The sequence below is a fragment of the Vanacampus margaritifer genome, chromosome 2 (genome assembly GCF_051991255.1).
Source record: "Vanacampus margaritifer isolate UIUO_Vmar chromosome 2, RoL_Vmar_1.0, whole genome shotgun sequence".
Classification (NCBI taxonomy): domain Eukaryota; kingdom Metazoa; phylum Chordata; class Actinopteri; order Syngnathiformes; family Syngnathidae; genus Vanacampus; species Vanacampus margaritifer.
The window spans coordinates 17,762,153-17,774,535 of NC_135433.1; the positions used below are offsets into that span (position 1 = coordinate 17,762,153).

Sequence of the window (12,383 nt, forward strand, 5' to 3'; positions counted from 1 at the left end):
TGAAATCCAGCACCGACCAGACATTACCTACTACCCACCGGGTTACCAACCAGAGTCTTTCACCAACCCCAGAAACATCTAAATTCCAACAAATTAGGGAGACCTCAAGAGTCCAAAGGAGAGACTGAGGAAAGGAAGGAAGGACAGATGAAGCAGAGTGAGATCCACAGACACCAGCCTCCACCGATTCAACGACCCAGGCCACGGCAGCGCCAAGGGACAACGACCAGAGGAAGAAGCAGATTGTGTTTGAGTTTCGATAGATGCTGATGTGGTGGATCTGGCATGCATGAAAATCTCCACCAAAGAGGGGAGTCATCGACCCCTGCCAGGACAGAGCAAGCGCAACACTTAAGGGCCCCCCAGGCCACGGCAGCGCCAAGGGACAACCCCCGGGCCCTGAAGTGGCCACCGGCCGGAGAGCAAACCCAGGAGCCAGGAGCGCCCCCCACTCCAACACGGCCCGCGCCCCCAACCCTATGCAGTAGGACGGGGCACTGCAGGCCCGCCAGGCACCGGTCCACAGCCCCCGCTCCCCCCACGACCCCCCGCCCGCCATCCAGCCCCAGCCGCCCCCAAACCCCCAGACGCACACCCACACCACCCACCACCCAACCAAGCCCCCAAACCCCGGGAACCCCCCGTACCCAGGCATCGGTGCCGAAGAGGGGCTGGGCAGCAGAGCAGAGAGGGCACCCGCGCCGACCCCACCTCCTCGCCGCGTGGAGGGACGGAACACCGGGGGCAGAAGGGGAGATGGGGGCACCGGGGGACGGGCGGCACCCCCAAACCCCATGCCCAGCGGGGAAGGCCCCGGTCATCACTCCAGCATTCTTAGTGAAAGCTAACCCTGTTACTGAGTTCGCCAGCTCGCCGACTGGAATTGGAAGGGGAGTTGTCGGGCGAAAACGGGGGAAGGAGATGACAAGAAGGGCAAGGGGCAGCGGCAGGGCCGTAGAGAGAGGGGGAGAGGAGGAGGAAGGGTGACAAGGGAGAAGGGACAGGGAGGCGCAGGACGGGAGAGGCGTGGAGGGAGAGGCAGCAAGGGGGAGGGGAAAGGGAACCACGGGGCACCCCGGCGGCCCACAGGCCCCGAACCGCTTCGCCGAGCCCGGAGCAACGGACCACGCCGGGGCGGCACCGCCCCGGACACCAGGGAGAGCCCCGCAACGCAGCACCCCCCAAGACACAGCCGTGGCGGCCAACAGAGGGGCAGAGCCGCCCACACCCATCCAGAGGGGGACAGCACCTATAGAATTAACCCACTGGCATGCAGTGAATCCGAATATTATCCCTTAGTGCCCATTGGAGGTGAATCTTGAGGAGTTGGTGATTAAGGTGTCGTTTGATGTAGTCTGCTCGATCCTGCTGGCAGCAACTGAGTGCCTGACTATAAAAACACAACCATTAGTTACAAATTGCCAAATACAGAAACAGCAATGTAAGTTATTGCGATGTGGTGGCTCTCACTAACAGGCAGAATTGAGTAACCGGATTTAGGTTAAAATATCCTATATGCGTAGACCATGTTTCTATAAATTTTAATATTTGGTTTTTATTTGAGGCAGATATTTTTTCCATTAAAATGTGATTTATGAGGAGGTTAGGTTGCATCCAATGATATAATAACTGCCTTTTTATCATGCCGCTGTGACATGCTAATAAGGTTAAAGAACCTCCTAATATTATTAGTAGAGTGACGATCTTTAATAAAGCCTGTTTGGTCGTTATGAATGATTGTCGAGATGACTGTTTCTAATCTAGATGCGAAAGCCTTAGTGATAATTTTAATATCAGTGTTAATTACTGAAATCGGACGGTAACTTGATGGAAGGGTGGGGTCTTTTTCTGGCTTTAATAAAAGTTTAGTTGCTGCTGTATTCATGTGTGGGCGTATGTAACCATTAGTTTTAATTTCTGTTACTACTCTTAAGAATAGTGGAGCAAGCATTAATCAGAAGTGCTTAAAAAATATAGCCGGATAACCATCCGGGCCAGGTGCTCTGCCATTAAGCATACTCTCTAGAGCACTGTACAACTCGTTTATAAGTCACAAAGTATAACATCAAACATACCAAGGTGAGATCCTTCCATCCATCATCTATCGCTTAGCCGGGGTCGGGTCGCGGGGGCAGCAGCTTTAGCAGGGAAGCCCAGACTTCCCTCTCCCCAGCCACTTTAGCCAGCTCCTCCGACGGGATCCCAAGGCATTCCCAGGCCAGCCGAGAGACGCAGTCTCTCCAGCGTGTCCTGGATCGTCCCCAGGGCCTCCCGCCTGTGGGACATGCCCGGAACACCTCCCCAGGGAGGTATCCAAACCAGATGCCCGAGCCACCTCAACTGGTTCCTCTCAACGCAGAGGAGTAGCGGCTCGACACTGAGTCCCTCTCGGATGACCGAGCTTCTCACCTTATCTCTAAGGGAGAGCCCAGATACCCTGCGAAAAAAACTCATTTCGGCCGCTTGTATCCGGGATCTTTTTCTTTCGGTCACGACCCACAACTCATGACCATAGGTGAGGGTAGGAACTTAAATCGAGAGCTTTGCCTTTTGGCTCAGCTCCTTCTTCACCACAACGGACCGATACAGAGTCCGCATCACTGCAAATGCAGCACCGATCTTCCTGTTTGTCTCCCGCTCCAACCTACCCTCACTCGTGAACAAGACCCCAAGATTCTTGAACTCCTCCACATGGGGCAAGATCTCATCCCCGACCCGGAGAGGGCACTCCACCCTTTTCCGACTGAGGACCATGGTCTCGGATTTGGAGGTGCTGATTTTCATCCCAACCGCTTCACACTCGGTCGTGAACCGCTCCAGTGAGAGTTGGAGATCACGGCTTGAAGAAGCCAACAGCACCACATCATCTGCAAAAAGCAGAGATGCAATGTTGAGGCCACCAAACCGGACCCCCTCAACGCCTCGGCTGCGCCTAGAAATTCTGTCCATAAAAGTTATGAACAGAATCGGTGACAAATGGCAGCCTTGGCTGAGTCCAACCCTCACTGGAAACTAATTCGACTTGCTGCCGGCAATGCGGACCAAACTCTGACATCGGTCGTACAGGGACGAATAGCCCGTATCGGGGGGCTCTGTACCCCGTACTCCCGAAGCACTCCCCGAGGGACACGGTCAAATGTCTTCTCAAAGTCCACAAAGCACATGTGGACTAGTTGGGCAAACTTCCATGCACCCTCGAGGACCCTGCCGAGGGTGTAGAGCTGGTCCACTGTTCCACGGCCAGGACGAAAACCACACTGCTCCTTCTGAATGCGAGATTCGACTTCCCGACAGACCCTCCTCTCCAGCTCCCCTTACCAGGGAGGCTGAAGAGTGTGATCCCTCTATAGTTGTAACACACCCACATTTCTTCTAAGTTGTTTTCCATGGCCTCACCGAACTCCTCCCATGTCCGAGTTTTTGCCTTAGCGACCGCCGAAGCCGCAGACCAGGTGAGATACTTGCTGTGTTTTATGTATCTTCATATATGCATGTTAACATGAATCTGTTTTTCAAACCATCAAGGGTGTTGAAAAGCTTTTTGGAGAAATTTACACTGCATCCAACTCTGCAGCATGTGGAGTCACTCTGACCAAGGGCATTGAATATCTACTCATGGGTATGAAAGGCTGAAAAGTTCTCTTTTTGGGACAAAAAGTCATCTAATATAAGCCTTTCCTTGCTAAAGGCTTCAACACTGCCTATCCCAGATTTTAGACTTGCTGTGTATTACTATATGGCCTATATTTGTTATGGATGTTGTGAGGTTTCAGTTCCCCTCCTGCAAATGCAGGCAGTCTGACGGCTCACTGCATGTTTACCTGTGTGACTTCCAGAAAAAACTGTTTGCTCTCTACAATAAGGGCTGCGAGTAGGAACACAACTGCAGAATTTTAGCATTAGCAATTTAGTTGGTAACACTCTTTAGTAGCTGTTGTCCACGTTGACGCATATTGTAGTTGTCATGTGGTGGGTTTGTTAACATGTTTAAATCCCTGTAGATAACTGCCTGCGTCTCCTTCCCGTGCTGCTTGACCGGCCCGACAGAATGCTTGTGGACCGACTACTTGCCGAGCAAGTTGGGCAGTCGTGACCAGAGTGAAAACTTTGCTTGCATCAAGAGCAGCAAGGGATGTTGTTCCTGGTACAGGAGGGGATGGCTGGTCTGCAAAGCGCTACCCCGTTTTAGAAGGCCATTAACTCCAAATGAAAATAAATAAAACCAATGCAGGTCCTTATCTCTGATTCAGCACTGTGACTTTTGGCTGCTAGTTTGACTTGCGTTACATTATTACGAAGTGAGTAAGAGAGTCCGTTTTGAATTATTTGTTTACAAACTGAAATGGTAAAAACTTAAGACCCCACCTTTAACATTGCCACTGATTTTGCACTTTTTATGATGGTTACGTTCAGTTTCCTCGTTGTTTCAAAGTAATATTTTCTTAAATTTTCCAGACACCATATGAACAAAAAAAGAAATGCGTTACTCCTAGCACTTTATTTACAACCACATATATGTTACTGATGTTATTTAATAATAATGTTATTAAATATTGCTATTAACCCCCTCTCCCTCCACCACTTCTAGACTAAAAACATTAGGGCTAATATACTCACTTTACTAAGTGAGTAAGAGCTAAGCTGTATTCTTCAAGATGTTTTGTGTGTGATGTTTAAATCTCTTATTTTGAAATCTATGCATTTAATTTGGAAGGCCGCTCCATACTTATGTTTACTGTTTCACGTCTTCGTTCGTCATTCGGCTCATGCATTTATTTTTAGCTTGTGCAAAACATCTTAAACTTATTGATGTCCGTTCAAAACAATCTATCTGAATATAAAAGACATTTTAAACAGTCACTCACATCTCACGGGAAAATCAACACGACATTGCCAAAACGGTGTCATCTTGATGCACTGATCTGTGATAAGTCAATCATTTCATCCAATCTCATTGGAGCAGAGGCACGTGCCACCCCGGCCTCCCCTCTGGCTCCGCTAAGTGCTCGAGGCCCCTCATGATCTAGCAAGCGCTCTGCCTGGACAGTGTGATGTTGCATTCCAGAAAAGTGGGAAATTGGAATTGTCCCACTCGGATTAGACCAGTTAAGGCCTTAAATGTTCCAAGTGAATGTAAAACGCTCACTGATCATGAGAATTTTTTTTCTTGTCAATCTATGTTTGTTTGTTTTTAGTAAATTTTGTAAGCTATTTTTGTATTCTCTGCTTTGCTTTACTGCTGTTTATTGATGATTGTAGGTGTTGTCTTTCCTTGTGTAAAGCATATTGAGTTGCCTTGTGTGTGAAATGTGCTATAGAAATAAACTTGCCTTTCGTTGTTCCCCAAAACATATTTTGACCTCCAACAAACCTGCCTTTGTAATTTGCTTGCGCATTTCATACATTACACAGAATAACTTCATTAAGGGAGATTGCAGCATATTTTATTGCAGTCAGCACTACATTTTAAAGATTCTATTTTTTATAATCGTATAAAATATCTTTTGCCATTCATGGTCTGTGTCTCCATGGGGGTTTCCATTGTCGAGTGATGTCAGATTGAAGCAACTCGGTGATGTCGGGGTATATGTTATTTCCCCTTCCGACTTAGCGAAATGGACCTCCCCATTTGAGTGGCGTTTCAGTTAACTTTTTCTGGTTGGAAATGCTAGTAATTTTTTACTGTGTTTTTTCTTTATTTTGTTTTTTTACAGTGAAGTCGCAAAACTCTGACTTGCCACCTTCCTGGAATTCAGCAGTAGATCAGAAATAGAATGAACAGTTTTGTTCCGTTTGTGTAGACAGATGAACATTGATATACTCAAAAAATAAAATAGATCATTATTGGGTTACTGAATTTGTGTGTTCATTGCTGTGATTGAAGTTGGAATGATTCATGACATCTCCCATTTAAGCATTTGCTGGTGTGGTGTCAAAATAAAATACAAATTCTGCGTACATGTGTATGTTTGGTGACAACTTTTTTTCATTACAATTAAAGGATCTTTGTGCAGTTTGTCACTTTCTTTACCTGCGACTGCCACCTCTGGCCCGAAGTGTAATTGCAGCATCTGCCTCAGGCTGGTTCATGGTGCGAGAATGTAGCACGATGTTAAAGTGACAGCCACAGTTAACAAAGGAAGGCATGACTTCAATTGAGGTAAGAAAAACTCTGCCCCTCCCCAAAGAAACTTTGGGGCGTGCAGGGTCCGCACACTCTATACTATAAAGGGAAGATAAAAGCTGATAGATGCGGTCAGAGTAAAACAGTCAGGGCTCTTCGTACTCATCTGGGCATTGGTGGGGCAAGCATGATGTAGAAAAAGCTTTAACATTAACTTTTTAAATGACACAATGCACCTTTAATTCAAAAACACATAAGGTAACAAACATAAAGTCTGAATACAACTTCATCAAATTCACATACTGTATGTCAGAGAAGTTACAAAAGACATAAAATACACATTTGTAAAGTTTGCAAAATGAAAAAAATATATACAAAAAACCCTCAGAATTTTGTTTATTATGCAGAATTTTAAATCAATTAATATAGAATTTTGATGAAATAATGGTCTATAAGAGTATGAGCAAACAGTCTTTTCATATTCCCTTATATCAAATAAATAACCAGAACAAATGTGCCAGATTTTATTTACCGCAACACAAAACGTGCAATTAATATCTTTCTCAAATTTCTGCAGGTAGAAACTGGTTGGATAAAATCTATGTCTCATTTCAGACGAAAGGGAATGTTTTTAATTTAATTTCGTTGGTGATGATGCAAGTGTCAGGTGAAAGCAGTCATCAATCAGTGTTTTGCACGTGACGGCTCCTAATTGTGGGCGGAGTCTGCAGCTATAAAAAGGCCCCCTTCGTCATGAACTCAAACAGAGCCAATCTCCTCTTGTGACAGAAGAAAGCTCTTCTGGAACGAAGCTTCTGTTTGTCTAACTTTGTTTCCTTGACGATTTCGGGATGATCTGGAAGATGTTTGTGCTGCCCCTGGTGCTGCTGTGCTTGTGGGGGCTCCAAGAGGAGGGCGCACAAGCCTGTAGCTGTTTCCCGACGCATCCGCAGCAGTTGTATTGCCGAACAGACGTTGTTGGTAAGTTGAGCAGAATTCCTCTTTCAGTTGTTTTTCTCTTATTTTGTCATTAATTCAAAAGCTATGCAGTAGTACTGATTTTGCAAAAGGGTTTTATTCTGTATGTGTGTGACAGTTTCCCAATCAAAGGTGAATTTTTAGGATTTCAAACCCCATCCAGTGGAAAAGTGGACAGCTAACTTTTGTATTTTTATTTTTTTTATTTTTTTTTATTTTTTTTAGGCATTTGTAGTCTAATTTGTCATAAAATGACTTTTTAAAGCTAGCAATTGACTTGTCTGTAACATAACAGACATTTGGATAAATATATTTGTTCATATGATGCTAAAAAAGCATTTAAAGGTGCGCTAGCCTTTCATTTGGCTTTGCCCTGCTGTCTTGGCACACCGTCTCTTCCAACCTGGATGCCCCTTTGGGTTCTAATAAATCTTTTGAAAACATGTCTTTTCTAGTCATAAGGGCCAAGGTTGTTGGAGTGATGCCTGGCGCACAAGGAAAAGGTCGACCCACCAAGTATGACATTCAACACTTGACGGTGAGATACTTTTGACATAAATGCATCGTCATGTGTGTTGGCCCTGACTCTTGTTTTTGTTTTTCAGACCTTCAAGGGAGTAAAAAAGCTTTTTGCTGCCATCTACACTGGACCCAACTCTGCAGCATGTGGAGTCACTCTGGCCAAGGGTGCTGAATATCTACTCATGGGTATAAAAACCTGGAAGAATTTTCTCCCATGTGTAAAAGAAAACTATTAATAGTGCTCAAATTTAAGCATTTGAATGCTTACACTGTCTATGACAGTTAAGACTTGTGATGTGCATTAACATGCGTCCATTGACTTGATCTGAGATTTTCCTCTTCTGCAATTACAGGAAAGCTTCAGTCCGACGGCTCACTGCACCTCTCCCAATGTGACTTCCATGAGGCGTGGGATTCCACACAAAAGAACCTTCTTTCCCGCTATGCACAGGGCTGTGGTTGCACGGTAACACAACTGGATTTTAACCTTGATTTCATTTATGCTACTTGGCGGTCCCTTAATCCAGTAGATGTTGGTGTCCACTTTAAACTCATGGACAAGTGTCAAATGCTTTCTTGCTGTTCTAGTCGTGTCCCAACATGTTTAGTCCTTGGTCACCCACAGATCAAGTCCTGCTTCTCCTTCCCGTGCTGCATGACCGGCCCAAGTGAGTGCTTGTGGACAGACTTCCTGCCGGGGAAGATGGGCGTTGGTGAGCAGGCCCAAAACTTTGCTTGCATCAAGAGCAGCAATGGCTGTTGTGCCTGGTACAGGGCGGCTGACGGGTCTGAAAAGGTTAACTCTAAATAAATAAAAAATAAACTTGATACAGGCTTTTCTTTTATTCAGCACTGGTGACTTTAGAAGTACAAACCCAATGAAGTTGAGATGTTCTGTTAAACGGATTACATTGATTTTTCAACCTATAGTTGCTTGATGTTCAAACAGTTTATCATTGTTTCAAGCAAATTAACTTAGAATTGTATTGCTACAACACGTTTCAAAAAAGCTGGGACGGGTGGCAAGACTGCTAAAGATGAGATGCTCATCAAACACTTGTCTGGAATATCGCCCAGATGAACAGAATTGGAAACTGGGGTCCAAGATTAGGTTAAAAAAAAAAAAGAACTTCCCTGAATTGCTCAGTCATTAACAAGCAAAAAATGTGCTGAGGTTTACCTCTGAGTAATCATGAGCAAGTAGCTGAACAATTTAAAATGATACTTGACTAATTTAGCCATTTTTCAGCAGTAGTAGAAAGTTACATTGGTCTAGAATAAATTTGACAGCTACGTTTCATGTACAATTAATACCTTGAGACATTTTCTTGGTGTTGACTGAAAATAAACATGCGTTAAATACCTACTGACCAATCAGGGCTCACCTGGGTTTGGTTGTGATATTAGCAAACTGAGCTATGCTTGGTTGTTACCCTTTTCCTGAGAACGCGTCACAGCAAGAGCCGACTGTTTTTAAAGGTATTTTACTGTACATGAAAAATAATGATGCTGCCAACTGTTACTAGACATGACTGGGACTGAGCATTTCTCCTTGGTGTGGCATCATATGGGTGAGCAGTTTACTGATGTCGTGGATGGAGTGGTCCATGGTGGTAGAAGGTGGGTCCTGGTGTGCGCAATGAAGACAAATGCATTTTATTGATGGCCTTTTGAATGCCTTGATCTGGAAATAGTGGTATCAAAAATCCCTACAATTTCAGCATGCATCATTTTACTTAATGAGTTGAGATTGTACCCATTTCATCTCCTGTCTTCTGCCATTACAGGCAGACTGCATGTCTCCCTGTGTGACTTCCGTGAGCTGGGGGATTCCTTGAGCGCCACGCAAAATAACCTTCTGTCCCGCTCTGCACAGGGCTGTGGTTGCACGGTAACACAAATGGATTTTAGCCTTGAATTTGTTCATACTGTTCTTTAGCGGCACCTTAATCCAGCAGAACATGTTTGACTAAACTATTGACCTTTCACCCACAGATAATGTCCTGCTTCTCCTTTCCGTGCTGCATGACCGGCACAGTCGAGTGCTTGTGGACTGACTTCCTGCCAGGCAAGTTGGGCAGTCATGACCAGGCCCAGAGCAGCAACGGCTGTTGTTCCTGGTACAGGGCGGCTGACGGGTGTGAAAAGGAATACCAGGCTTTAAGAAGCCATTAACTCTAAAAATAAAAATGAATAAAATCAATGAATGCAGTGTTCTCTATGGTGACAATCCAGCACTGACTGCAAAGTGCATCTGATTCTTCTACATTGATGATGGTCATAACATGCAGCGTTGGCCTGCTAGCGTGACCTTATTACTTCATAAGAAGAGGCCTTAAACCTTTCTATGTTGGAGGCAATTTCTTGGTTTTCAGAGGTGGCTGATGTTAGTCTTCCAATGACATGGCATTGTGGGATTTGGGAATGTCACTAAAGGGACTCTCCTGTAGCATACTTTTCCAATATCAGACATCAAAATGAACTTTGCTCTCAAGGGTCAGCAATTAAGTTCTTGCTAGAATTTTTTGGGGATGTTAAAAGTGTTGCACTTTATGTGAAGCATAATGTAAGCAACGTGAAGTTGGGAGTTAAATTTATTGGGTAAAATAATTTCCCTCAATTGCTGTGTCATTCATCAGCAAAAATGTGATGAGGTTAACCTCTGAGCAATCATGAGAAAGTAGCTGAACAGTTTAAAAGGATACTTGATTAATTTAGCCATTTTTAGCGAAAGTTAATACTTTGTCTAGAATAAATTTGAGAACTACTTTTAATGTACAATTAGTTTTTCTCCATAGGTTTGGCACATTTCTTGAAACCGAGATGACATTTTCAAAACTGCAAGCTCATTTGGCCAAACACATTTGTGCACAACCTATCAGTTCATTATCAAAAGCACATATCTATCCCGAAACTGCTCACACATGCTTCACTCAAAGTTCCTTTCCCAAACAAAGAGTTGGTACATTTGCAAAGATCCTTCTCAATTGCTTTGGCTCATCTGCATTCACTTAGTTATTTTACCAAAAAGAACTTGGATGATTTTGCACATCTCTTTGGATCATCTGCAAAAGCTCATATCTCTCCCAAAATAGCTCACCTATGTACCCATTTATATTTCACACAAGTAGTCAGTGCCCCCAAAATACATTGTCCCTTTGGCATTCTGTGAGCACTACAAGTAAAAATCATTAGATGTTTTCTTACAACATCTAACAAAATACAATTATTTATAAAACTGAGGGAAAAAAGGGATTATACAAGAGCAGTATTCAAAGTTTGCGGTTTGACATACAGTCAAGGCATCCATGCGTTGCTCTCTGTTTGGCCAAAGGTTTTCATCTACAACGCAGTGGATATTTTCCCTTGCAATGTAGCGGGGAAAAAAATGGCGTGAATGTCTCAACCATCCTCTATACCAGAGGTCCCCAACCCTGGTCCTCAGGGACCGGTATCCAGCCTGTTTTCCATGTCTCCCATAGCCAACACAGGTGGAGATCGTTCATCAGCCTTCTCCAGAGATTGCTGTAGCTGATGATATGAATCACCTGTGTTGGCTGTGGGAGGCATGGAAAACAGGCTGTATACCGGTCCCTGAGGACCAGGGTTGGGGACCTCTGCTCTATACCATAGGTGTCAAACTCCGGTCCTCGAGGGCCGTATTCCTGCAGATTTTGGAGGTTTCCCTCTTCTAACACAAGCTAACTTCAAATCAGCACGATCGTTATCAGGCGTATGCAGAGCTTGCTGATGAGCTGATCATATATCAACTGTGTTGGAGAAGGAAAACATCCAAAACCTGCAGTGCTCCGGCCCTCGAAGGACCGGAGTTTGACAGCTGATCCTTTTGGTAACAGCTGAATCTGCTGACCAATTGCGCCACAGAGTAATTAAAAGAAGCGCTGTTTGACAGTTTTTGAATTTCAACACATAAATCAACAATTGTTCAAATTCATTTTGAAAAACTGCACCATGTCCCTGAGAGGGGTTGAACCGTCAACCTTTCAGTTAACAGCAAAATGCACTTAACTATTGCACCACAGAGACACTGCATGTAGCGGTATTTACAGTTTTTGAATTTTAACACAAGCCAAAACAGAAATTCAGAAAAAGTGCAACAGGTCCTGTAAGGAAGAACAGCTTTTTCTTCCGCATGTTCGTTTCGGGTAGAGAGAATGTTGATTATCTGAAAACAGGCTGGAGATGGGTGAACAGTTCCTTCGAAGGTTTTATTTTTACAGAATATTCCGGACACAAGCGAGTTTACAGACAATTGGCTGCAGCTTCTCGCAAGTGTCCCGATTACAGACACTTACAACCTTCTTATACTATCTTGAAGGGCAGTACCACAAAGCCCCCACCAAACAGCCCACCTGGAGTTCACCGGACATGAGATAAGACTTTAAAAACATCATTGATTACAGACACTTCAACCACAGACAATGGCCCATTGTTGTGGAAATAGATGAGGTCCCAGTCATGACGATAAGACTTTAAAAACATCATTGATTACAGACACTGGGCAGAAATTGCGATAACACTCACAAAGCTTTAAAAAACACATTAAAATAATAATCATCAAAACAATCTAATCATAAGTGTTGTCCTTCAAGTGCAATCAATGTGTTGTTGTTCTAATGTGAGTATATTGTCCAATGTTTCTGTATGTAATATTCAGCGTTAGTTCAGCCAGCTGTCTCTCTTCCCCCTCAAGATGGCCCCAAAAACAAAAAATAAAAACAAAAGAAAGCCCCGAATT

At 44.2% G+C, this 12,383-nt stretch overlaps 1 protein-coding gene across 1 annotated transcript; it reads left to right on the plus strand.

Annotated features, from left to right (window-relative positions):
* The first annotated feature begins 6,888 nt into the window (after window positions 1-6,888).
* On the plus strand, window positions 6,889-8,452 carry LOC144045093 (metalloproteinase inhibitor 2-like). The gene is made up of 5 exons (XM_077559900.1): window positions 6,889-7,105; window positions 7,558-7,640; window positions 7,708-7,810; window positions 7,978-8,090; window positions 8,250-8,452. The coding sequence occupies exons 1-5, from the start codon at window positions 6,976-6,978 to the stop codon at window positions 8,433-8,435; spliced, it is 615 nt and encodes a 204-aa protein (XP_077416026.1). The 5' UTR covers window positions 6,889-6,975; the 3' UTR covers window positions 8,436-8,452.
* Window positions 8,453-12,383: the final 3,931 nt, after the last annotated feature.

What these genes read in the sequence shown, in the direction of transcription:
- LOC144045093 (XM_077559900.1), top strand. Translation starts at nt 6,976, where the DNA reads ATGATCTGGAAGATGTTTGTGCTGCCCCTGGTGCTGCTGTGCTTGTGG. An exon ending in TGCTGAATATCTACTCATGG is followed by an intron (nt 7,811 to 7,977) that starts GTATAAAAACCT and finishes CTGCAATTACAG; the next exon opens with GAAAGCTTCAGTCCGACGGC. An exon ending in CACAGGGCTGTGGTTGCACG is followed by an intron (nt 8,091 to 8,249) that starts GTAACACAACTG and finishes GGTCACCCACAG; the next exon opens with ATCAAGTCCTGCTTCTCCTT.